The following is a 27058-nucleotide window of genomic DNA, read 5'->3' as shown; positions in this document are numbered from 1 at the left end:
CTGTAGAGTCTGAGAATTGCCAGGGGTGGCTCTTAGAAGTATAACAACAAAGCCCTAACAAATATTCAAATCAGTATCTGTCGGGTTTGTATTGGGAAGAAGCCAGCCCTCCATTCCAGCTCGGAGTGAACTGCTAGACCGTGGGTGGATGGAGGGGGCTCAGTTCCCCTAGCTGTGCAGTGTCTGGCTCATAGCAGGAGCTCAGTACTTTGGGAGCAGGATACCCAGTGAAGATGTGACCGATTGGAACTTCAACCAATGATTCTGCCCCTAGGAAGCTTATGGAATGGTAATTCCCGGCTCCCATCCTCAGAGATAATGATTCAGGATGCTAGTAAGAGTGGGTGGGGCTACTGGTTGAGCTTATTTTTTTTTAACAGATGTACCCCATTTGACAAACACTTCTGGGGAGCCACAGTGGGTGATGCTCAGCAGCCTCCTTAAGCCAGTGGGAGGAGGATCCTGGCTCATGCACTCAGGAATTACTCCTGGTGGTGCTCAGAGGCCCATATGGGATGCTGGGAATCGAACCCGAGTTGGCCACGTGCAAGGCAAATTCCCTACTTGCTGTGCTGTTGCTCCAGCCCCAAGACCAGGAATTCTTAAGAGCTACCAGCAGCATTAATGGGGCCGGGGCTCTTGCTCTGCAGTTTCAAACAGAAGCATCAGGCAAAGTTGAAACCTTCCTGGAGGAACTGTGAAGCTAGTTTGGTTTGGGTATGTTTAACTTGGGGCTGCTCTTCAGTGAATGGCCAAATGGGGTTCCTGGAAATCCTAAAAGGATCCGCAGCACAGGGACATCAGTCCTGGTCCTTTGAGGTGCCTTTGCACACAAGGACCTCTCTATACCCTCCCCCTGCTCTGGTTCTTCCTAGGGAACCTCCTACATTCTCCCCCTGCTCAGACTGGAGAGCAGCTCTGGAAGGATGGTGCCTCCTTGTGCTCAAGGCCATCACCCCGGCTCTAAAAAAAAGGCTCCTCCTCTGTTAGGAGACTTCATCAGATTTCTCTTAAGACTCAAAATTCTGAAGCAGCTGTTAGTTAAACCCTAGCAGCCCAAGAAAAATGACATTAGTTGAGTGAGGAGGACTGCGTTTTCTGGAGTCCGTGAGCTCCGAGATACATCTGGGATTTGTTTCTTAGCAACAAGACTCATCCCAGGCACATGGGTAGTGTCAGAACAGGCACTGTGAAAAGAAACACAAGCCCATAGAGCTGCAGAGAGCGTGGTGCCCCTCCCTTCTCTATGGGCAGAACTCAGAACCTAAAGGTCTTCTCTAACTGGATGTCCTCTAAGACCATTGGTTAGCAGAGAGAGAAGGATTGGTTTCCTTTCTACCCAGGAAACCAATCCAAGCCTCCACCTGGCTTTGGCTAAAACTTCCCATTCCTCCCACAAGCATCCTTTCCCTCCTACGTCCCTGAGCCTGCAGTGGAATCCAACGGTGTTCTAGTGCTTATTTTTGTTTGTTATAAAGAGTGGAAGGTTTGAGCCTTCATAGACATTAGAATCCCAAATCCAGAGGTTCTTATCCCTGATACATTTGCAGACTGAAAAAGTCTTAGATCCCTTCTTGGAATAAGGGTTTTTTTTTTTTATTATTTAAAAAATCATTTTGGGACTGAAGTGGATAGTACAATGGGTAAGGTGCCTCCCTTCTGATGCCTGACCTGATTTAATCCCCAGCACCTCACATGGTCCCCCCAAACTCTGCCAGGAGTGATCCCAGAGTCAAGGCCAGGAGTTAGCCTTGAGTTCCACTGGGTGTGCTCTCCCCCCTAAAAACCAAAAAGGCATTTTTTTGGTTTGGGGGGCTATACTCAACTGTGTTCAAGGCTGACTCCTGCCTCTGGGCTCCTGGCAGTGCTATGGGGATAAAATGGGGTGCCAGGAGTCAAACTGGGTTAGTCTTGCACAAGGCAAGCCCCCTACCAACTGTACTATGTCTCAGCCTCCCCCTTCATAAAAACATTTCAAAATATACCTAATGTATATATTCCCAAAGAAAATCAATACTAATGAAAAATGGCATCAAAGCAATTGAAAACAACCTGTCCTTGGAAACGCCAAGTTCTGTATAGCACATGAAAGAAGACCAGGGACAGAGGGGCCTAGTCAGTGCTGTGATGTTAAATTAGTGATAAGGGCCAAGGATGTTCTGAGAAATCGCACCTGCAGTTTGGTACCAAAATATCTGTGATTCTATTGGTTGTGGGAACCTGTTTTTACTTATATTGTTGTGTTTGTTGTTCACACCTATGATTGGACAATAATTACTAAAATTGGGTGAGAGGTTGGGAAAAATACAGAAATTCTTTCAGTCCCAGGGCAGGTATCCCTAAGGAGTGACAGACCCTAAGCTCAGGACTCTTCTTTTCCTTCTTCTGTGTGCCCAAGGCCTGCTGTTTTTATTTTTAATATTTGAATTGTGTGTGTGTATACATGTGTATGTGTGTGTGTGTGTGTGTGTGTGTGTGTTTATAAGAACCATACCTGGCAGTGCTAGCCTGGGGGCTGTCTGTGATGCCAGGGATCAAACTCAGGACCTCGCACATGCCAGGCATATGCTCTACCGCTTAAGCAACATTCCAACCCTGAGGCCAGTTTTTAATCTAAGTTCCTGTGATCTGTGTTATTGGCCGCTCCACTGTGTGATTAGACAGGCAGCACAGCAGGACATGGGCTCTATGGGACCAGCACAGCTAATACTGAACCTTTAAAAGACAGATGGGAGTGATGGCTGCTGTAGACACCTGTGACCCCAGCATCAAAGAGGCTCGACAATGAGATTTTCAGGAGACAAGATTGGGGCTTTTGTTTTTCATCTGTTTTCCTAAAATCTACTATATTCCTTGAGCACTTTTTTCAACAAGGTTAGATTCAGTGCCTAAAATAGAGCAGGGGTTGATTCAACCTTAGGTCTATACAGTGCAGTTTCCATGAAGCTGACCTGCAGTGGAAATGGAACATCAAAGATTCTGCCAATGTGGGGGAACAGTCTTGTGCACCAGGTGCCACAAGGGAAGGGGAGGGGTGGACAGGAAGCACCAGGAGCAGACATTGACTACAGAGCCCTGGAGACCACTGGGGAGAGAATGTAAGATGCTAGGTGGCGGTCACAGAGAACAGGCCTGTAGATGAGCGAAAGGAACACAGAGCACCCCAGTTCCCAGAGTCCCCGAGTCAGCTCCGGGGTAGGGTGCCTGGAACCCAAAGCTCTGGATACTGCCTGGGATGCTGTAGGAGGAGACTGGTCAAGGCTAGTGTCACTGTGTCCTGTCGCAGACATCAGGGTGTGTGACCAGCATAGAAAAGAATTCAACACAATCCATTAAATAGCTTTATTTGTGAATAGTATACACTCGAGAATAAGAGTGCTCAGAGAGCTAATTGCATGGTTTCCAAGTAAGACAACAGTAAACACTCAAAGAGTCAAAGTATGGGCATCTTCAGAGACAGCAGGGCCATTTCCACACAAATATCTAGTTTACATAGATTAGACATGGGGGAAATCTATGAGAGATGAGATATGCAGGATTTTTTCAAAGAAGAGGGAGTTTTTGGGGTGGTGATTTCTGTAGTCAAGTCCCCGAGCACCTCATATGGTCCCCCGAGCCTGCCAGGAGTGATCCCTGAGCACAGAGTCAGGAGTAAGCCCTGAGCACTTCCAGGTGTGACCCAACATCCCCTTCTCTCCAAAAAGATTCTAACCATATTTGGCAGTTTCCAAAGGATTCCATGACAACAGCAGATGGCCATAATGCAGGAAGGTATGCACATGTAACGAATGGGATTGGAGAGATAGTAGAGTGGGTAAGGACCTTGCCTTGCATGCAGCCAACCCAGGCTCAGTCCCAGCACTACATGGTCCCTGACCACTGCCAGTACTAAGGCCCAAACACTGCCAGATATAACCCCCACAAAAGCAAATGTAATGAGCATATAGTGAAGCTAGAGGTCGTTCAATGGTCACTTGATCTTCCATCTTGAATTTCCTTGGCTCCTACTGATTTTGGGCTTAGGTGAGTCTTTGGCCTTATTGTTCTTACATTTGGAGGTATTTGGAGTCTATAACAGTAACTCTGTTGGCAGAAACATACCAGGCCCCCAGGCTTTGTGTAGGGGGTTGCAAGAAAAACCTGATCAAAAATGGGAACTGATCATAGATAGAAAGGAGTGTGTGGTATATTACAGGTTGGGCACAATAGTTTCTCATCCTTGTATGCACACAGATATTTGATGACGGACTCAGAGTATTGTGGTTGTGCCAAGTCTTGCAGCATTTGCACATATTTTTCCATAAGGAGTAAAGTTTTCTGATTTCTTCCCCTTCAAAGCCTGTCGAACCCCACATTTGCACTAGCCATTTGCCTGTGTCAGGGGCATTGTGTGTGGGTGCAAAGGAAATTCTCCTGTACCACTCTGAGCTCTCAGGAGGCTGGATGAATAACAAGCATGAGGCAGATTGATAGAGAAAATGTAAGGAGAAATCTAATTACATGGATACTTCCCGCAGCTATGGGAGAGAGCCAGAGAAATTCACCCACATAGTTTTCATACATTAGCTTAAGAATTTTTAGGTAAGACAAGGGTTCAGGGAGAAAGAGGAAAGCCTGTTTGGGTAGTTACTAAAGAAATGAGCATGCATACACACACACACACACACACACACGCACACACACGCACACACACACACACACACATAGATTTACAATCCACCTTTTCCCTGGAAGAGACAGAAGGGTATGTGGAGACATTAGGTCTCCACATAGTATGAGGTAGAGAGTGTTGCCAGTGGACCACATCAGCCTCCATCCAGAGCCTTCCATGAAATCCACTTTGGACAAAGACATATTTTGTGATGACTGATACTGGTTCCTCTGCAACTACTCCAACCACCTCTGGGAAAATACTGAGATGGCCAGGATAGTGTTGCCCTGTTACTGAGCTCAGAAGCTGTGTCTGTGCTGCCTCTGACTCACCAAGAGATGCTGGGGTGGCGGGGGGCAAGATTCTTAGGAAACATGCAGTCTCAGGGTCTCATTTGATAGACATGGACACCGAGGCTTAGAGGTTAGAGTGCTTCTCCCAGATCTTCGGTCAAGAGTCCAAACCAGGGGAAGAACCCACGTTGTCTCACTCCAAGTGCTAAGCATGTGTGTGGCATGTGGTGTGTAATGTGAGGTGAGAGACATGAGGTGTGATGTGAGGTGTATGAGATGTGTGGGGTGAGGTATGTGAAGTAAAGTTTGTGGGACGAAATTGTGAGTTGTGATATGAGGTGTGTGGGATGAGGAGGGTAGGGTGATGTCTGTGAGGTGTGTAAGGTGTGTTGGGCAAGGTGAGGTGGGTGGGGTAAAGTGTGTGAGGTGAGGTGTATGTGGTGCAGTGTGTGAGATGCGGTGTGTTTGATGTGTGGGGTGTGTGAGATATGAGGTAAGGTATGTGGGGTGAGGTGAATGGACTGAGGTATGTGGGGTGAGGTGTGTGGGATGAGGTATGTTGGATGAGGTGTGTGGGGTGAGGTGAGTGGACTGAGGTGTGTGGGGTGAGGTGAGTGGGCTGAGGTGTGTGAGCTGTGGGGTGTGTGTCAGGGCTTTGGAGCAAATAAATACTAAAGCTTTCCAGTGCTTGCAGGACAGGAGAAACTCAAACAGGATCCAGCCCTGGCTAGGGGTTCGAGGTTCTCAGAGAGATTTCCCAGTCCTGGTTTTCCCATTGAGTCACTCTAAACTCCTCACCAATGGGACCCTCCTGGGCTGGGCCACACAAGGTGGTTCAGAGGTGAGCTTTCAGATAGGGCTGGCCTCTGGGCCAGGATCCCTGAGTGGAATCGGGCTAAGTGGTGATGGGGCAGGGTGGCTGGAGAGTAAGCAAACGGGCCAGCACCCCTAACAGAGAGCACTTCTGGAGGCAGCCAGAGGACTCAATTCTCTGAGTGCCATCTCAGAGAAGAGTCAGCAACCAGGGCCAGAATGATAGTACAGCAGCTAGGGCATTTGCCTTACACACAGCTGACTGGGTTTGATCCCTGGCATCCCATATATTCCCCCAAGCACTGCCAGAACTAATTCCTGAATGTAGAGCCAGGGGTTATGTGACCAAAAAATAAAATAAAAAAGAAAATTTTGTGCTTTCCCCGATGTTTCTGCCCGCTGTGCAAATATCCAGAGGACAGAAGACATAATCCCAGCCCCACATGGCAGCTTCTTACCCTAATAGGCAATGTCTGATGGAGAGTGCTCCGGCGCTTGACCTGGGTGTCTGACTGGGGAGTCCCGCCACCGCCAGTTCCCAGCACTGCCCACACATTTCCCCGCTGCAAAGAAAATGTTCCACTCCAGTGCTTCTTTGCTTAAGGAATTCTTGTAACTCCCTGTGAATCCCTCCTGATCGTACAATCAGGGAGGGGACGGGGTCAGTAGAGAGGCCTCAGGTCCTGCTCCATCAGAGAAACTGTCCTTCCTCCAGGCCTCTGGGGCACTTCAAGACAGGGGTGACACATGGTGGGGCATGTTCAGAGTAGAATAGATGGGACAAAGGCAGTACTGGGGGCTGGGAGTGGGCAGGCTATATGTGTTGGGGCTTCAGGTTCCAGGTCTTAGTGTCACAGGGGGAAATACCCCTGATTTGGAGATATATAATCTCATTGTTATTTGTATTTCCCGAATCACACTGAACACATGATCAAGGTTCCTGGGAGAGGCTGTGGTCATGTGTGTCCCAGGGAAGGGGCTACCATGCTAAGGTCACCAATGTCAGGACACATGAATGTCCAAGTGACCTCCAGCCAACACAGACTTCCTCTCAAAATCAGTCTTAATTAAACAACTCTTTGGCTTTGGGGACATTCATGGTGCACAACCACGCCTCTCCCCACTCCATCCCCAGAACTTGCTTATCCCTACCTGAAGTTCTGCACTCATTAAACAGTAGCTCCCCATTAACCCCAAACTTAGTCCCTGGTGACCTCCATTCTGCCTCCTGTCTCTGTGAACTTAACGACACTCCATTCCTCAAATAATTTGACTCCAACATTATTCATTCTATGTCTGGCTTATTTAACTCAGCATATCTTCAATGTCTCCCTGACTAGCACCAGAATTTCCTTTCTTTTAAGGATGAATAATATTCCAAATGTGTGTCCTCATGTTGTTGATACATCTATCCATCCATCTATCCATTCCTCCACCCAACCAGCCAGCCAACCTCCCATCCTTTCATCAATTCATCAGTTCCTCCACCTGTCTATCCCCTCCATCTACCTGCTCATCTGTCCCTCCATCTCTCATATATTCCTCCATTCACTCATCCATCCAGCCTTCTATCCATTCACCCATCCTTCCACCTGTCCACCCCTTCTACCCACCCATCTGTTTCTCCATCCACCTACCCATCCTTCCTTCATTCATTCCTTCATCTATCCCTCTATCCCCCCTCTACACCCACATGTCCATCTATCCTTTTACCTATACCTCCATCCACCCATCCATCCTTCCTTTCATCTATCCATCCATCCATCCATCCTTTCATTCATCCTTCCATCTACCCCTCCATTCACCCATCTAGCCACCCTTCCATTCCTCCACCCATTCACCCATCCTTCCATCTATTCCTCAATCTATCTACTCTTTCCCACCACCCTTCCATCCATTCCCTCACTCAACCCATCCCTCACTCCATCCATCCATCCATCCATCCATCCATCCATCCATCCATCCACCCTGCCATCCATCCTTCCTTCCCTCCACCCCTCCAGGGATAGTGAGCATTTGAAAGAGGCAGTGACCATTCCAAGAGACTCTATATTCCCCCCAAATTGCCTCATTTTAGTGATCTCCAGGGCTGGTTGGAGCATCTGGCTGCCATGGAGGGTGTGAGCAGAGATTAAGGAGAGGAGGGTGTTTCCCTGCTAAAGGTGTGGGTGGTGGGCTGTGAGATTGGCTTCCTGCCTCCTTTCCTCCAGGGCCACAAGTCTGTCCTGAACTCCATCCTGCTTGTGAGGGACTGTTCTCAAATGGACAGGGACCCAGTGACTGTTAATCAGGGTGCCAGTCTGAGCCTGAAGGCAACTCTTAGAGTGGCAGCTCAGAGGGATGATGAGTCTGTGCCCAGGTGGCACAGGTTAGACAAAATAGCCAACTTCTTAATCAGCCAAATCCAAGACCTTTGACCTCCCATGCTTGTCAGTGATAAATACTTCACTTTGGGTAAGCTAGTGGGAGTTGACTTGATGTTGCTTCTATCCCAGAGTGTCTTCAGATACATTGTCTGAGCAGCTGTGTCTTCTACTGGACACTTCAAATGGTTCATTTGGGGAACAACACGTAAGCCTCAATGATGAGCCTACTCTTGGTTGTCATAGAGCTATAATGAAACATATCCAATGTGATACATTTCATTATATAAAGTAAGTGGACACCCCCACTTACTTTGTATTGCCAGCAGCTTGATCTGGGGACCTTGGTAGGTGTGTCCTGAATACCACAGTGAGGGGGGCACTGCAGGAATGCTGGTGTCTCTTCCTGTCCAGGTGATCTCTTGGTTCTTTGTGCAGTGGCCTGGGTGTGTGGGGATGTGTCCAGGCTTGTGTACACGCTTGAACCACAGTCTCCCTGGGAAGGAAGGGGCTTGGGAAGGGAGGCGTAGCCAAACCTCTCTAGGGTCACCTGACAGGGCAAGCATAGGCAGGGGCCAGGGGCCAGGGAACAGGGACCAGTGAAGGGGCCACTCTAAAAGCTACACCTGTATGCTCTGCTTTTGAACCATCCCCTCCAGAGGGCGTCTTGGAACCCAAGCTCAAAACTACCAAATGCTCTTAGGGATGAGCCCGAGCAAGCCACAGAATTAGTGCTTGGGATAAGCATCAGCACGTCCTTTAGAGAACTTGATGCAGTTCCAGCAAGGGAGGCAGAATTCCCATCTGCGATTAGCCAGATGTGCAGCCCATCAAGGGTCCTAGGGCGGACCACCAAACTGAGGGACCTGACTTTAGTCAAGGGTGAAAGGGGCCCCAAATCCAGGAGTCTGACCTTGGTCTGGGTTCTCAAGGTGGGGGAAGGGCAGCCCCATGGGGTGTACTCTGAGGTGGGGTGCAGAAACAATGACAGCATTTCAGGGAGCTTGTGCATGTTTTTTTTTGGGGGGGGGGAGGGGGTGCTATTATCTGTGTAAGGCTCTTGCATCCAGAACATCACTGACATTTCACAGAGGGAACAGTCTTGCGATGTGGCCCCAGGTCCTCTGGGGGAACTTCTCCCTGACTGGTTCTTGGACCTGTGTATGACCCTCTGGGAGTCATTCCTTCTTCCCTCATGGACATGTGACCCTCTGGGAGTTATTCATTCTTCCCTTACGAACACTGGCGCACATTGTGTCTGATAGCTTCTGTTTTTTTTCTTGCCACTTCCCAGCTCTGTCCCCTGGCCCTATACATCTGTCAGCCTTGGGGAAGGGCAGGAAGATCCTCCAGGACAGCATGGCCCTCAAGATCCCCAGCTTCTTTTTCCTTCATTTTTCAAAGTCTAAGTGAGGCCCAGCCTCAGAGCCCTGGGGACTGAATTCTGCTGAGTGCAACAATAACCACGTCAGCAGGAAGCCCCTCTGGGAGGCAGTGGCCATGGGCTACTGCAGATGGTGCCCAAGAAGGTTTGAGAGTCCCAGGGGTCACTTCCACTAAGGGGGAGGGGGGAGGAAGTGACCTTTTCCCCATTGCTCAGGGTTTCAAGCAGGAGCTGTGATCTGTTTATCTGTACAGGACCTGCCCACCCCTCTTTGCGGGGATCCAGAGGGGGCTCCTTCTTTCCTCCTTGGCTTGAGAAACCATCAATAGCCCGGCCCAGTGGGTTCCTGTGAGCCAGCAGCTAGTCCTGCCTCCTGACAGGGATGGGGTGAGGATGCTATTCTGGGGTGGGGGGTGGAAGATGTACTTACTGAGTATGATGACATCAGGGCATGTCCCCAAGGGACATACCATGCCCCAGGCCCACCAATGATGTAAAAGGACAGGACAAGACAGCAACAGAAAGTGGACAGGGCCCTAGTTCATCACACAATCATCACAGGTCTCATGCCCTTCCCTACGCCCCTGCCCTCTCCCCAACCCAAATGTGGGGTGATACAGTCGGAGAGGTGGGATATAGGTTAAGGTGCTTGTCTTAAGCACTGCTGACCCCTGATTCAGACCTGAGCCCCACCAGGAGCAGTCCCTGACCTAACCACTAACCAGGTGTGACCTAACCACTCCCATTCCCCCCGCCCCCCAAAAAAAAGTTTTGGGCCCAAGAAACAGTATAGGAGTTTTAATCTTACATATGGCTGACTCTGGCTCGCTCCCTGACATTGCAAATGGCCTCCAAAGAGCAGCAGGAGTGAACTCTAAGCAATGCCGGGTGTGGCCCAACTCCCCGCACCCTCTCCACACACCCCAAATATTGCTAGAGTCTTCTTCCAGGATTAAACAGGAATCCCCAGTCATCAGAACAAGCTTGAGGGGGTATTATCGTCACTGCTAATCCCAGCAATAGTTGGATTTGGAGCTACATTTAAGGTCTAGAGCTGGGGCCGGAGTGATAGTGGGTAGGTGCTTGCTTTGCACGTGACTGACCCAGGCTCAACCCCTGGCACCCCATAGGGTCACCCAAGCATGGTCAGAACTTAATTCTGTGTCAGAGACTGAAGCAACTCCTGAACATCGCCAGGTGAGACCCCAAAACAAAAATAGAAAGATCCAGAACTCTGGGGGCTGGAGGTGCCCAGGAGAGAAGGCACTTGCCTTGTGGCACCTGCACCAGCAGCCCCCCCAGTTCGAATCCCTACACCACTTGTGACTGCTGGGCTGCGCCAAGAGTCAGTCCTGAGCACAGAGCTGGAAAGAGTGCCTGAGCATCACGGGTATGGCCCAGACCTCAGGACTCATAGTCTGTCCAGTTCAATGGACACACAGTGTGCTGGCCATCACTGTATCGGAGCTCTGTGGTCACTTGCTGACCATCAAACTCTCAGGAAAGGCAACCAGGCACCCCAGTGTTTATTTTGTTTTTCGACTCACAAGTTCTCTGCACTTACTCCTGGCTCTGTGCTCAGGGATCACTCCTGGCAGTGCTCAAGTGTTCGTCACTATGGGGGCCAAGGATTGAACCTGGGTCAGCGTGTGCAAGGCAAGCACCTCCCTGCTGTACCATTGCTCCGGCCACACCCTCCAGTGTTTAATGCTGGATCAAACCATTTTGCTCTGCTCCCCAATTGTGCAGGTCAGAAATTTGGACAGGAGGACACAGGGGACGGGGCTGCTCTCATGCCTCCTCCCTGGTGCCCAGAACTTCAGCCAGAAAGACTCAAAGAGAGTCTAGAGACACCTTGACTCACCTGTTGAGGCAACTCATCAGCAGGGGGCTCACAGGTCTGTCGGTTGGAGCCTCTGGTGAGCATCTCCCTCCAGGGGCTTACTTGGGCTTCCTTCCAGCATGGCGCTAGGTGGGAGGGAACAGGTGGGAAGTGGAAATCAGCACTTTAAGACCTGATTCCAAAGGCGACTCTGGGCCACTCCTACTGTACTTGGGCTGCTTGGTCTCAGAGCTCTTTGGGTTTTTTGTTTGCTTGTTTGTTTTTTAATTTTTATTGAGTCACCATGAGACACACAGTTACAGAGTTGTTAGTAATTGGGTTTTAGTCACATAGTGTTCCAACATCCATACCTTCACCAGTGTACATGTTTCACCACCCATGTCCTCAGTTTCCCTTTCACACCCCCTCCCTGCCCCATTTTACCTCCTTTCAGCACACAGTTTTTGTCCAGAATGATCATTTCCAACTATCATTGTCATAGGAGAACCCCTAACTCTTAATGGAAGAGTTTTTACTTGGGACCCTATTTTTAAATCCACTCTACTTTGATTAAGAAGATGATCTAATATACTGTTTCTCTCTTTGATTTTGTAACATGTTTCTTTCTGTTAGTAAATACTGCTGATTACTTACTCAGTGTCTTTTTATTTTCTTCTTTCCCTGCAACCTCACACATTTCACCAGGAAACCTCCTCTTTCATGTAGCCAGGGCCTTGTGAGGTAAATAGTACCCTACTTCTAGCTCCAGGGTTGCGTCTAATTGCTTAGACCAATAAGCAGGTTTAATTTCCTTTGCCTAATCGTTGGTTCAAGGGTGGACTGACGACCACTCTGGGTCAATCTCAGGATTCTTGCCTGCAATGTTGGAACAGAAATTTCTCATCTTTTTGGGACAAGCAGTATGTGAAGGTAAATCCTGGAGTTGCTGTAGTCATTTTGTCAACCATGAGGGAAATTGATCTGATAATAATGCTGATACCAGAAAGATAGAGCAGAAAAGGCAGACACTGAGTCCCCACTTGAGCCAGGGAATCAAGCCGATGCTAACACTTACTTAATAATCAAAACAGTAAACAGAGGAGTTGGAGTGATAGCACAGCGAATAGGGTGTTTGCCTTGCACATGACTGACCCAGGTTTGATTCCCAGCATCCCACGTGGTCCCCTGAGCACTGCCAGGAGTAATTCCTGAGTGCGAAGCCAGGAGTAACCCCTGAGCATCGCCGGGTGTGACCCAAAAAGAAAAAAAAAACAGTAAACAGAGTGAAGCACTCAGATTAGTTGCAGGTACTGTCTACGCATAACTTCTTAACTTTTTTTCAACCTTATACAGATAGGAGTTTTATTATAACCATAATCTTACAGTTGAGGAAAGACATATTAATAAGGACAATTTGATGAAGAGACAGGCCTCCAGAGTAGAAGAGTTTGTTTGTTTGTTTCTTTTAGGAGGGGCATCCCCAACAGTGCTCAGGGCTTACTCCTGGCTTTGTGCTTAGGAATCACTTCTGATGGTACTTAGGGGAAAATATGTGTTGCCGAAGGTCAAACCTGGGTTGGCTGTGTACACAGCAAGCGCCTTAACCCTGTTGTTATCTCTCCAGCCGCAGAAGCAGAAGAATTTGGCCTCCTTCAAGTTCAAGTTGGTGAGAAACAAAGTCGAATCACAGGCCAGTCTGGTCCCACAATCAGCTCCTCTCCACTGCCCGCCCTGCCTTTCTGGACCATTCTTTACATGTATGATCTAAACAAAACTTTTCATTACTTTTACCTGTTTGAGTCCCTTACTTCTAAAACAAAGATGTAATGGTCCATCCCCCTCCCCCCCATCACTCCCCACCACAAGCGTGGTTTGCCCTGTGGCTGAGCAGCACTGCCAGCCCCTCTGAGGAAGCATCCCCCAAGCCCCAGGGCCCCCAGAGGAAGCTGGCGGGTCTCTAGGAAGGAGCAGGTGTGGCTCTGAGTGTGTGGGGAAACAGATGACATCTGAGCCTGGGCCCACAAAGGCCTCCTTCTGCCTTTCTGCCTTCCTCCCAGGTCCCAGGAGGCTCTGGGCCAGCTCAGCCCAGTCACCTTCTTCCCCACTGCTGTTGTGTGGCTGCTAAATGAATCCGTAGTGACAATTTGAGATCTCTTAGGACCAGAGTCCTTCCCTTGCTTCCAAACAAGGACTTCTAGTGTTGTCCCTCTGCTACCTGCGTTTGGGAAAAGACCCTTCTTTGGGTGCTTACCAAACTGGGAGTGCATGCCAGAGGCATTCCTGAATTTGGGGGCCTCTGGATGGAGCCCAGGCAGAGGGAGGGCCTCCTTTATTTTCCGCAAACCCGGGTTCCAATTTGTGTCACTGCTGTTTGGGGGACAGTCTTGCATAGTTGGATTCTGGCAGGTGCAGGAACTTTATAACTGAAAGAGAATTTGATTTCTCTTCCTTCCTTCCTTCTTCCTTCCTTCCTTCCTTCCTTCCTTCCTTCCTTCCTTCCTTCCTTTCTTTCTTTTTTCTTTTCAGGAAGTAAATAGAGAGGGAAAGAAAGAAATAGCAGGAGGGAAGAAGAGAAGCAGGCAAGGAAGAAAGGAAGGAGAGAGGGTAGACGAAACCAGGGAGCTAACTCGAGGGAGGCTTGACATGTGTGTGAACTGTGGAAGGCCCCCTTGTCTGACTCCTGGCTCTAAAGACCCCCTCCCCATCACCACTGGGCCCACACAATGCCCCATCTCAGGTCTAGAGCAGTGAATCCCCAGGCCCAGTGGCCTAATATCTAGGGCATGGTCCTGGACCCCCTGGGAACTGCTCAGGAGATAAAAAGAAAAAGAAAAGAGAAAGATGAAAGAAAGAGGGGAAGAAGGAAAGAAAATGGGAAAGTACCCTATAATTTGGCTACAGTGAGACAACCTTCATTTTGCTTAATGCACTCCAGACTTGCTCACATACCTAAATATTTTTAAGCTCCTGCACTGTATACATACTATTTTTGTAGTTTCACTTAAGGAGTTGCCTGACTTTCTAGGTCGGGATCATAATTATGGTATTTTTTCTGGCTGCATGATCCTGTGGCAGATGGATGAGTACGGAGCCTCCGACTTCAGGACACTGACACAGTGAAGTTGGCAGCTTTACACTTTTATTTATTTATTTTTTAAGGCAGAGTGTAGAGTAGCATTATTGGTGGCAAGCCACTCTAGGAGCAGGTTACACTGATCCTCCCATTCAAGTTCACATTCGTGTTCCTCATGCACAGCTCCCAGGTGTCAAGTTCCCACTATGTCCCAGGGAAAGACGTTGCCATCAGCTACCTTCTAGGGAGGCTCTGTCCATGAATGCCTTAAACTGAGTGCGCACTGTTTACTCGCTCACTCTAACCCAATCCCACAGCCACCCTGTGAGGGCACATCTGACATCCTAGGCAGAGAAACAGAGGTCTGGAGGGAGATCTGGCCTTCGTCAAGTCTCAGGGCTCACTGGTGTTCAACCCTGAAGTTGGGCCCCAGAACCTCCCTTTGTTTTTGTTGCTGCTGTTGCTTTTGTGTGGGGGCCACACCCAACACTGCTCAGGGCTCATCCTGGCTCTGCACTCAGGGCTCACTCCTGGCAGGGCTCAGGGTAGAACATATGTGGCATTGGGGATAGAACCAGGGTCAGCTGCCAAGGCAAGCATCCTATCCACTGTACTATCCTATTTTGTTTTGTTGGTTTGGAGGTCACACCCAGCAGTGCTCAGATTTCCCTCCTGGTGGTGCTCAGTGGGACCATATGTGACGAACTGTCAGGTCCACCCAGTCAGGCTGTGTCTCACTGGGAGTGGCTCTGGAGCCCCCTGAGACTGCTTTGAAGGCCTCCAGAAATAAATGGGTGAAGTGACTCAGGTAAGCTTTGGAGGCCCCTGGAGGCAGGCATGCAGGGTTCGAGGATGGGCTGGTAGAATTGGAACTGTTCAGTGACTCGCTCTGGTACACAGCCCATGGGCCTGGGCTGCCAAGGGCTGCAGGGCAGGATGCAGGATGACATCCATCCTGTGTGTGGCCATGACCTGGGACTCCTGGGATGGTTCCCCTAAGCCCTGCCTGGTGTACCTGGCCTTGTGTGCACTGGGGTCTGGAGGTCCTGAGCTGTTGGACCCCACGACCACCTGGGCTGGTCAGGGGGCTAAGGAGGGAGCGACTGGACTTTAGCAAGCACTGAGGTAAGCCTGCGCAGAGTCCGTCAGCTACTTATGATTCAGGCGATTGGATGGGGGCCGGCCCCACTCAGAGGGACCCTGTGACTGAAAGGCACCCAGGGAGGCTGGGTCCATGCAGAACCTTTAGCAGCATCTCTGATCAGCTGTCCTTCATTCCCTCATTTGGTTCTTGCTGGCTGATTGCAGGTGCCCTGTGACCTTGGGTGAGCCCCACTCGGTTTAATCAGTGTCTACCCATCCGTGGAAACATCCTCTTGTCACCTATGACAAATGTGTTTGCGTTGCCCTGGCCCATCTTTCCACTCATGGTGCCCTCGACACTGTCCTTGTCTGCAGGGAGGCTGTGGAGGGGCAGGGGTGGGGTGGGGACACATTTTGGCTTTTGGGGGTCTCCACACCATCCTGGGATCCTCTGCCCTGGTCACGACACACCCACCGTCCCATCCCTGTCTACCCTCTAACACTGAAGCCACAAACCTGTCTCAGGACGCAGAGCCAAGGAACTGATATTCCATGAGATCAGATGGAATCAATATCCTGGTGAGATCTGGCCTCTTTGTGTCCTCCTGGCCAGAGACCTAGGTCTGTCCCCCAGCCCCCAGGCCCCCACTGTCCGCCCTCACTGAGACAGCCTAGGGGCCCAGGAGGGGAGCCCTAGCACAGAGGACCCTGCTAATGAACCCCTGGCGACAGATGTAATACTACCCAGTGCCATTAAAATTAATGACAGGCTTCAGTCCCTCGCCTCCAGCAGGAGAGCCAACTTGCTGTCACAGTGGAGACAATCTGAACAATAGAGGGGGACCTGGCCTCATTTTCTGTCCTAAGAAAGATAGCAGATTTATTTGAGGTGAATTGGGGGAGCCAAGAGGGCCCCTTGTCCTCCTGCTTGTATGTTATGGAGCTTTTATTCAGATGGAAAATCCAAGACGTGCCCTTTGCAGTGGCTATGACACCCAAGGACTTTTTTTTTTGCTTTTGGGGGTCACACCCAGCAATGCTCAGGGGTTACTCTTGGCTTTGCACTTAGGAAGTACTCCTGGCGGTGCTCGGGAGACCTTGTGGGATGCAGGGAATCGAACCCAGTTTGGCCACGTGCGAGGCAAATGCCCTACCCGCTGTGCTATCACTCCAGCCTGACACCCAAGGACTTGCCTCCACCTGTGAGGTCTCCTCTGTCCCTCTCCAGTCCCCTATGAGGCCTTGCACCCAGAGCTCAACCTGTGCCACTGGTCTCCACAGCCACATGGTCAAGAGGCTAAGAAGGGAACAACTGGAGTGGGAGTCCAGGGATATCTAAAGGGGGTGCATCTGAGCAGTCCAGTCTGCCTGGGATCAGGAGAGAGAGGAAGGTGCCCAGGTGTGGGCTAGAAACTGTGGCTGAGGGTGGGTTTGAGGTCATAGATGGCCTACCTATCCACCTTCCATTAATTTTCTTCCATAAAACTATGCTTGAGAAAATTTAAGATGTAATAACTTAGTTTTCTTCCCTGTCTTTAAGTGATCAAGGTGGATGGAGTATTCTCAGAGATACTTGCTGTGGGAGAGAACTCCTAGTTATAGCTCTGCTTCCAGGCAGATACGTTGAAGCTGGTATTGTGATGGGCATGGCCTCATTAGGTTCTCTGGTGCTGTTTGGAACATTGAAAACTATTTATAGACTGTCCCTACCCCACCCTCCCCCCATGCACTTTTTAATACTGTGGCTTATGAAGTTGTTCATGATGATTTGTTACAGGCATTCAATATTCAAACACCAATCCCATCATTACCATCACCTTCCCTTCACCATTGTCCAATTTTCCCAACTATTTTTCAAACCTGCTATAGGCCCACAATAATTTATTGTATATTGCTTATTACCAATAAATTGCTAATGGAATGATCAAAAATATTTCCTTGGAATAAAATTAGTGAAAATTGTTGTATCTCACTGTGGAAACATTAAGTCCTCGTCGGAGGGATTACTAGAATGTTGTTTCAAGCTAAGCCTTCTATATTAATGCTCCTGTTAGTCGAGACTGGTTGACTTCCACATTACATCCCAACCAGTCTTGTGTGCTATTACTGGGTTGTTAGTGTTATAGAGTTTGGAGATGTCACATGGCTGCATTTAAGGTCATGTGCTCTAGGAAATCCACAATTTTTAAATGGGTTATCCAACTGGAGTTAAATTTTTTACTGGGCAGCAACTTTGGGGTGTGATCATGACTACTGAGAATTCTGGAAGTCCAGGGAGGTGGGGGAGTTTAGCCCATTTCGACTCCTAGAAGGCCTGGAGATTTCAGTCACAGGTACCTGTGTACTGAGTTTTCATCAGGTTAATTTCTCTGTGAGGCTCAGTCCTGGGGTGATGGAATTCAGCCAGAGGCATGGCAGCAACTTTGGACTGTTGGAGTGAGTGGCTGGTGGGGCTTTGTTTGGGTGGATGCTGGCCCACTCCCTCTGAGAGTGCCCCAGATATCTCAACCAGGAACAGGCATCCAAGAAATTTTTGTAACCTCACAGACTATTTTGGGGGAGTGTTTGGGCCACGTCCCAGTGGTGCCCTAGACTGCTCCTGGAATGATGCCCAGGGCTTCCTCCATGGTGCTTCTGGGACCATGACATGCCGGGGATTGAACCCTGGGTCTTTGAATGCAAGGCATTGAGCTCGCTCTCTCTCTCTCTCTCTCTCTCTCTCTCTTTCATTCTCTCTCTCTCTCTCACTCACTCACTCTCTGTCTCCCTTCCCCACTCCCATGGCACCTGCATTTCTATAAAGCTCAGTGTGAGAATTCTGCTTTGGGAACAGTTCCTACCCCAACATCCTATCCCAACCCTCCTAATCTTATCAAGGGGCTGGATCCCAGAAACCCAGGTCCATCCCATGCAGTAACCCCACCCTAACAAGACTGCGGTCTCTTCCTCACTCTCTCCCCCATGGCCTGCTTCCCTCCCACCTGGATACTTCTCCTCCCAGCCTTTTGCCTCACCCTTTTCACCCCAGCTTTTTGGGGCATTGTCTGTGCTCTAAAACCCCAAACAGCTCATCTTTCCCAGTGGCTTGTGTTGCCTGGAAGTTGATTCTATGGCAAAGGCCTTCTGGGTTCCCTCTAGCCAAACCCTTGTCCCTTTCCATTTTGTCCTTTTAATTTATGATATTTATTTATTCACGTGTAGCAGGACTGGGAATTGAGCCCAGGATCTCATTCATGTGAGGCATGCACTGCTGAGTTGCATCTCTAGCTTCACTGATAGCATAAATCAAAGTCTCAACCAACCTCATTTTCCCCTGCTGCCCTGGGTACACAAGCCCAGCTCCTTCTCTGGTCAGGCTGTGCCCTTCTGGGTTATATCTAGAATGTTCTTCCCCTGCCCTCCTGCCCTTCTTGGTTTCCCCAGGACCCCACCACTGGCCCCCTCTAGCCCTACCCCTATAACCATCTTCCTGAGAAATCCAACAGAATTCATCACTGATCCTTCATCCTGATACTTTTGTAATTCAGCGTCCCCACTCAGTGTGGGCTCCTGGGCCACGCCCCTGCTCCTGCACCCCAGTCTGAACTCTGCATTCCCAAGACTCAGTGTGGGCGTGTGGTTGGCACTCAGCATCAGAGATCCAAACCTGCGTATTGCAGGAGAAGGGGAGGGCTTGTTCCTTGGCGAGTAGGACTCATTTAAAATAATTAACACCTCTGCACATGAAAATGTGTTAAAGTCGTTTTTACAATTTCCTGCTGAATACATTAAAATGAACGGTCTTATGTTATAACTCCACTCAGTTCTTGCCTTCCTCGGCATATTCTCCCTTGTATGGCCAAAGGGACCAAGGTTTCCTCATTAGTGAAATTATTCATGCTAAGTGACAATGATTAAGTAAATGAATGCAATTAATTTATGCTAATTCACGCCCTGGCAGGTAATGTATGCACATATTGTACGAAGCATTGTTCATAAAAGGTACTTATAATTCTACCCACATCCTAGAACTATGCTTCCTAATGTGTGATCCTGCCTCCACTTGGGGTGGGGGGTGCTGCAACATGGGGTTTAACCTTGGGTGCATTTGGGAGGCACTTTCTATTTGTTCACTTAAAGGTAGATTTGGGAGATAGTACAGTGGGTAAGATGCTTGTCTTGCCACGCGGCTGATCAGGGATCAATCCCCAGCACTCCATATGATCTTTTGAGCCCTGCCAGGAGTGATCCCTGAGCACAGAGTCAGGGGTAAGTCCTGAGCACAGCTAGGTGTACCCCAACCACTTCCCCCCCAAAAAAGGCAGAGTGAGACAGGAAAAGAGTATAGAGGTTGCTGGCATCCACCCAGGATTTGATCCCTAGAACCGCACGGTGTCCTTAGCACCCTGAGTCTGGCCTTGGAGGTCCCTATCACTGTAGCACCCTAGCAGCATCAGGTCCTGGGCCATAGCACTGGTGTCTAGGGTGCTAAGGATTACTGGTATTTTCTTCTGAAAAGGGGACAGTAGGCTAAGTAAATTTGGGAGCCTTCAGCCTAGAGTGATCAGATAGATAGCAATGAAGAGAAGAGGACAGTGACCGAAAGATCCCCCCTCCACATAAGTGCAAAGGTTGTTTTTGTTTCGAATGCTGGGTGAGTCAGTTCATCTTCTAGCAGATGCTTTTCTCTTTCACTCTGTGTCCTTCTAGAGTGCTGCATGCTGCAGAACCCTTGGTTTGACCTCTCTCCAAAGAAGCAGGTAGATGCATGAAGAGGCCTGTTGGTCTCCAATAAGGTTGGCAATTCTGGTGAGATATAATTTTTCTCCCCGAATAGGGTTCCCCAAGCTAGGTCCCCCAGGCTGTGGGATTCTGGGATGGAACCTGGGCTGACTGCATGCAAGGCAAGTGTCTTGTATCCTGTACTATTTCTCTGGTCCCTAGACATTTTTATAGACAGTGATTCTGGTGCTAATAATAAAGGTTGGAGCACAGGTTGTCCCTGTGCTTTTTTTTTTCTTAATTTTTATTAGTGAAACACCATGAGGTACAGTTGTAGACTTACAATTTTTTTGTGCTTGGGTTTCAGTTATACAAAGATCGAGTACCCATCCTTCCACCAGTGCTTATTCTCCACCACCACTACTCCTAGTATCCCTCCCACCTCCCAACCCCCATCCCACCCTGCCTCTGTGGCAGGGCATTCCCTTTTGTTTTCTCTCTACTTTTGGTGTTGTGGTTTGCAAAAGAGGAATTGAGTGGCAATTATGTTCGGTCTACAGTCTACTTTCAGCATGCATCTCTCATACTGGGAGGATCCTCCCAACACCTTTTATTTGGTGCTCCCTTCTCTATCTGAGCTGCTTTTACCCCTAGAGTGTGCAGCTGGCCTCCAAGCCATGGAGTAAACCTCCTGGCACTTATCTTGGCTATTCTTGGGTGTTAGTCTCCTATTTTGTTACTTTATGTTCCCCAGATGAATGCAATCTTTCTATGTCTGTCCCTCTCTTTCTGACTCATTTTGCTTAGCATGATACTTAGTACCACTTGTATGTAAATTTTATGACTTCATCCTTTCTAACAGGTACATAGTACACTCTAAGGACTGTGTGTAAGTGCTGTAGTGCCTTAGGTCTCAGACAGCAGTGGGTTCAGGGTGGCCCATAACAGTGACCTGAATAAGATACTTTATCCTCGAGTCTGTGTATGTGTGTCTGTTTAAAGACGTAGGTTTCACTATTATCAAAGTCTGGTGACTTTGATGAGCAAACAAGGGTCACTGCAGACAGTTTGTACCTGGCAGCTCCCTAAAGAAGGGCCACACCAGGCCCGGAAGCACCACCCCCAGTCAGAGGCAGAGGGCAAGTGAGAAACATGGGTCTTAACTATCTGTATTTATTTGCTCACTTTTGCAGTGTCGGGGATTGAACCTAGGTCTCCTGCATGCAAAATGTGCATGTTAGGAACCAGGAGCTAGATAAGACAGTGCTTAGAAGACATGGCTGGCACCACCAAGTGAAAGCCTGGAGGCCCCCAAATACTGTCGGGGTGGCCCTCGAGGCCTTCAGCACTGTTGGGGTGGCCTGGATGACCCTGACATTGCAGGGACCAAGCAGCATTACATCTTCAGACTGTCATGCTGAAATGACCATCTGGTTGACCGAGAGTCACCGGTGGAGCCCTCAGACCTCCTGAGCTCTGCTTAGGACCCCAATCCCCCCCAAATCCCCAGAAATACGCACTTGACTACTGAGCCTCATCCCTAGTCAGGAGGCTTTAGTGTGGGAAGGAGCAGGGCTGCGGTGGTGGTGGTGGTGGCGGGGGGGGGGGGGGGGGGGGGGAGGTTCAGAGCTAGTTTGAACAATTTCAGGGCTCTCGTGCATGCAACTGTGCTGGGTTGTCTAGTCCCTGCCCCTGGGTGGTTGGAGTGTGAGAGGCCCTTAGAGGAGAGCGTTTGGGTGTGGGCCCTGGATCATTTTACTTTACACTCAAAAGTCATTTGCTCTCTGGAGGAGTCAGCTCACCTGGGAAGGGCACCTCTGTGGGGCCTACAAGGCTTCAGAAATTCCTGACATCCATGTTCTGCTCCCTAAGGCCTATAACTCTGTTCCCTTACATGAGAAAAGAATCTACAGATGGGGTTAAGGATCGAACAGGAGGGAATTGTCTGGGGTGTGCTGGTTGACAAGTGAACTTGCAAAGGATTGCAGAAGGAGGTCGAAAGAGCAGAGTCAGAGAGAGGAAGGGAGGGAAGCAGAGAGTAGGCAGGAGAGAAGACGCTTGGCCATAGGTTTTGACACTGATGGGGACAGCAGGCAGTCTCCAGAGGCTGGGACAGATGAGACCAAATGTCCTGTGCCTCTGGGCAGGACTGGTAGGATCTGGGTCAGACTTCTGACCCCAGACACCTTATACCGATTTTACTTCGAGCTATGAAGCCTCAGTTCCTTCTCACAGTAGCAGGAGGAAGCGGGTGCAGCCTGGGGACCAGTTACCGCACAGGGTTGATGTGAGGCACTGTGGCCTCTGGTTACAGACTAGGCTCCAGGAGAACGTTGGTGAACAGAGTGATGTTACCTCAGGGCTCTGGGAAGCTCCCAGCTGTCACATTTCTCAGTGCCTCATGGCTGCAAAAGAAATTTCAGGCTTCCTGCCCCTCCCGTTGCAGGCCTGGGGTACATGCGGGACCCCTCCCAGGACAGGGTCTAGGACATCTGACCCAGCCTGCACTCTCCCCATTCTGAAGCAACTTGGGGGCCTAGTTCCTTCCTGCTCCCACTTCTCAGCACTAGTGTGTTTTCTGGAGGGTCGCATCTTCAATTTAGGTCAGTGGGTGACTTCTTTGTCACACTAGCACTATGTGCACTTGGCTCTGAACCCTGTCACACAGACTGGTTCCCTTCTCTCCCACATTTTTTGTCCTCACTCCTTCACCACTTGCCCCGTGTCATTCATGTTTCCTAAGGTTCTCTTACTATCCTGGGCCCTTGGCAGCCTCATGCCCTGTCTTGTCCTGGGTGGTACATGGTCTGTGCCAGGACAGACAGGAAGGGGTGGGACGGAAGGTGCCGGGTGGGGCTGCAGAGGGTCAACCAATGGGCCAGTATCAAGCAAGCTTGCCAATGTCTCCCTGTGCGCTCACACGACTGTTCCCGCTGACCTTTCGCAGGGACCTTCATCTCGGCCTTCACCGTGCTGTGCGGGGCCCGCACTGACCTTCCTGACAGGCACGTGTGTTGCGTCTTCTGGTTGAACATCGCCGCGGCCCTCATCCAGATCCTCACGGCCATTGTCATGGTGGGCTGGATCATGAGCATCTTCTGGGGCATGGACATGGTCATCCTGGCCAGTGAGTAACCACTGCTGTGTGGGACTGGTGGAGTAGGACTGGAGGAGAGTTGGAAAGGACAATGATGAAGTCAGTGTGATGCTGGAAGCTGGGGTCTGGGCACCGAGAGCCACGGGGCTAGGCCTGCCCCTCTGCTCAGGGCTCATTGGGGTTCTCATGAGACTGTATCTGCCTGGTTTAGGGGATCCTCTCCTGACCTGTGCATGAGACAGGCAGAGGTCAGAGCCAGACGCATGTGTGAGAGAGGGAGGGAACCCTACTCAGCTGCCACACATCAGACAGCATCGCTGTGGCCAAAGAGATAGGCCAGCTGGCCACATTGGGGAGCAAGGGTGTGCACCCCCAATCAGCTCAGCTCCCCACCTCCACCAGGCAGCTTCCAGAAAGAAAGGATTGACTGTTTGAGTATTTGTCCACCCTCCAACTGTGTTTATGAGAGAAAGAACAACAGAATCTCCCCTTCACCGTGTTATATTGACATGTGTCAACATAGAAGTTTAAAGCAGACAGCCTGGGGGTGGTTTACACTTTTTTGTTAAATTATTACCACAGTGGGTTCAGTTCACATCCATCTTCTCAGACAGATACAATAGCATTTTTAAAAGATTAAAAAATGCTTTTGCTGAGAGCCCTGAGACACTGCTCTCTCTCGTGACCCCCCCTCCCCAGATCCCACACAGGGTCTTAGCAAAGTCCCCACACAGGACCCCCGTTGTTTCCTGAGCCACTCCCAGGGGTCTGTGCCTCACTTCCAGGTACTTACTGAGCTTATGCCTGGGGGAGCTGTGCCTATTCACCACCTTCCCAACCACTTTTGTTAACCACAAGTGTGAGTTCTTTTTTTCTTTGACTTTTCCCATTGCTATTCAGTTCTACATATTAGTGAGATCAGATCATGTTTGTCTCTCTCTGATTTAGTTTACTAGCATTAAGGCCCATTCCTGCCATTTCAAAATCTCAAGTGGCAGGACTTCCTCACTTGTAAGTGACTGAATAATGTTCTAGTGTGTTTGTGTATGTGTGTATACTTACGTGTGTGTGTGTGTGTGTGTGTGTGTGTGTACAGAAATCTGACCAGAGACAGAGGGAGACCCCAGTTTATTTATGCATGTGGACTCTACTTGGTGATTGCCATAAAGATGAAGCAAGTGTTGTACACAGGTCATGAAGAACTTTAAAACACTAGGAATAGGCTACATTGCTTCTGGGCAGGGAGGATCATTTTTCATTTAACATATACAATGACACAATCAGTGATTAATACAATTAATACATGTTTAAGTTCCATACAGACATTCACTAATTGCTTCTTGAACCCTGTTCCAGCAGCCTCATCAAACTTGCTCCCTTGCTCTATTCTTGTTGGAACTTTGTGATTTACAACCTATTCATCTTTTTTCAGCTCCTGAGTGGGTCTTGCCTCTCGTGTTCCCGCTTTACTGTATGTCACAATTTCTTTTTCCCTTCATCCAACGCTAGGCATTGAGGTTGTTTCCAAGGTTTGGCTGTTGTGAATTGTGCTGCTGTGAACTGGATGGGTGCAGATATCTTTTTAAAAGTTAGTGTTTGCTGGGACTGGAGCAATAGTATAGTGGGTAGGGCAATGCCTTGCATGCGGCCGACCTAGGTTCAATCCCTGGACTCCCATATGGTCCCTGATTGATCCCTAAGCTCAGATCCAGAAGTAAACCGTGAGTACTGCTGGGTGTGGCCCCAAACTAAATGAAGTTTGTATTTGCCTTTACTTTGGGTATACTCCCAGAAGCGGAAAGGCTGGATCTTATGGCTGTCCTATTTTTAACCTGTTGAGGCTCCTCCATCCTGTTTTCCACAATGGCCACTCCAATTCACATGCCCACTGATGGTGCCTAACAATTCCTTCTCCCCTAACCTTTCCTTGAGGTAAGAGAAGAGAGAAACCCTTGTTTCTCTCTTGTCCCTTTGAGCTGGCCATTCCAACAGGTGGGGATGAAAGGTCACTGCGACTTTGACTTGAAGTTGCCTAATAACTGGTGATTCTAAACATTTCAAGAATTGTATTTCATTGTTGGGCCAGAACTATGGAACAGTGGGTAGGGTCTTGCATGTGGCCAACCCGGTTTGATCTCCCACATCTGTTATGATCCTCTGAGTACTGTCACAAGTGAGTCTTGAGCACAGAGCCAGGAGCCAGCCTGAACACGACTGGGCATGGCACTAAAAGAAAAACAAAACAAAATGCATCAATTGTCTTTAATATATCTTTGGAGAAATGTGCGGTAAGGTTCTTTGGCCATTACAAAATTTTGTGTGTGTGTATTTGTGTTTTTATTGACTTGTATGAGTTTTTTAAAATATATTTTGTTTATAACCCTTGTATCAGATATACATTGAAAAAAATTCCCCAGTCCATAGATATGGTGTAGAGCAGGAGAGGGGACCCTCAGTAGTGCTCAGGAGACCTGTGGGTTCCTCCCAGCAATTCTCAGCCAGCCTGGCTGGTGGTTCAATGGTGGGTCCAAGACTGCGGGACTGAGGATTACCTGCGCCACCAGCAGTGTTTGGGGGGTCTGCAGGTAATGCCCAGTCTGACATAAGGTGACACTTGGGGTGATCAGGCGGTGCCAAGGATCAGATTGGGGTCATTCACATGCAAAGCATGTCCCTTAACCTCTGTACTGTCTTTTCAGCTACCATAGATTGGTCTTTCATTTTGCTTATGGTTTCTTTACATTTTAGTAAAATTCATTTTTAGTGAAAACTGGTCCTAGGTTTTTCTTTGTTTTTTTTTTTTTTTTTGCTTTTTGGGTCACACCCGGCGATGCTCAGGGGTTACTCCTGGCTCATGCACTCAGGAATTGCTCCTGGCGGTGCTCGGGGGACCATATGGGATGCTGGGAATCGAACCCGTGTCGGGCATGTTGGCTGTGTGCAAAGCAAACGCCCTACCCGCTGTGCTATCACTTCAGCCCCAGGTTTTTCTTTGTTACGTGATTTTTTTGTTTGTTTCTTTGGGTTTTTTTTTTTTTTTGGACACACTCAACAGGTGTTTCTTTTCTTTCACTTGTTTTTCATTTAAAATTGCTTGTGTGTGGAGCTGAGGTTGGTGCGAGCACCTGGCCTCATCCCTGTAAAGCAAGTTTCTCCTGTGGAACCACATGTTCCCCACCTACCCACCCCCATTCCGCTTCTCGCTAGGCCCCTTTTTCTTCGTACAGAGTGATTCAAAGTGTGTTGAGGTGGCAATCATTTGACACAAATTGACTTAAACATAGAACTGTTTCATAAAAGGACTTCACATTACCTGATCAAGTTTACCAAAGACAATTTAATTTGTTTAACGAGGCAAGATACTAAGACAGACATTACTAAGTTCAGGCAGCTGCATCCTGAGCTCTAACTGATGTTTCCTGCCTGTCCCTTCCCATTGACCTTCTGCATTAGGCCAAGTTCCTCACTTACAGGGATCAGCTCTCCTGGGCATGTGATCCTTCTGTCCATGTCCCATATTCTCAAGACCTCCTATATCCCACACAACCTCTCAGCAGTTGTTGTTTGGGCCAGAGGTGAGCAGTGCCAGGTAAGGACAGCAGAAGCCAGAGGAGAGAGGTTCAGAATTCATAGAACTCTAGAATGTCCTAGAAGGTTCTATTACTGATTGATTTCAGGATCCATAGATGGCAGAACCAGGCAAAGCCTCGGGGAGTGGCCAGTTGAGCTGTCAGGTCTGAGAAACAGAGATCCAGCAGAGGAAAATGTTAGAAGCAGC

General features: G+C 49.1%; 1 protein-coding gene across 1 annotated transcript in view; it reads left to right on the top strand.

Annotated features, from left to right (window-relative positions):
• STUM (stum, mechanosensory transduction mediator homolog) overlaps nt 1-27058 on the top strand; it is a 51696-nt gene that overhangs the window by 21621 nt on the left and 3017 nt on the right. Inside the window, exon 2 of the mRNA XM_056134394.1 lies at nt 23131-23310. Coding sequence (XP_055990369.1) covers nt 23131-23310 — 180 coding nt within the window. The remainder of the gene's footprint in view (nt 1-23130; nt 23311-27058) is intronic.

Source organism: Sorex fumeus, unplaced genomic scaffold, assembly GCF_029834395.1.
Source record: "Sorex fumeus unplaced genomic scaffold, SorFum_2.1 ptg000007l, whole genome shotgun sequence".
Taxonomy (NCBI): Eukaryota; Metazoa; Chordata; class Mammalia; order Eulipotyphla; family Soricidae; genus Sorex; species Sorex fumeus.
Note: the sequence above shows the minus strand (reverse complement) of the source record. Positions and strands in the feature narration are given on the sequence as shown.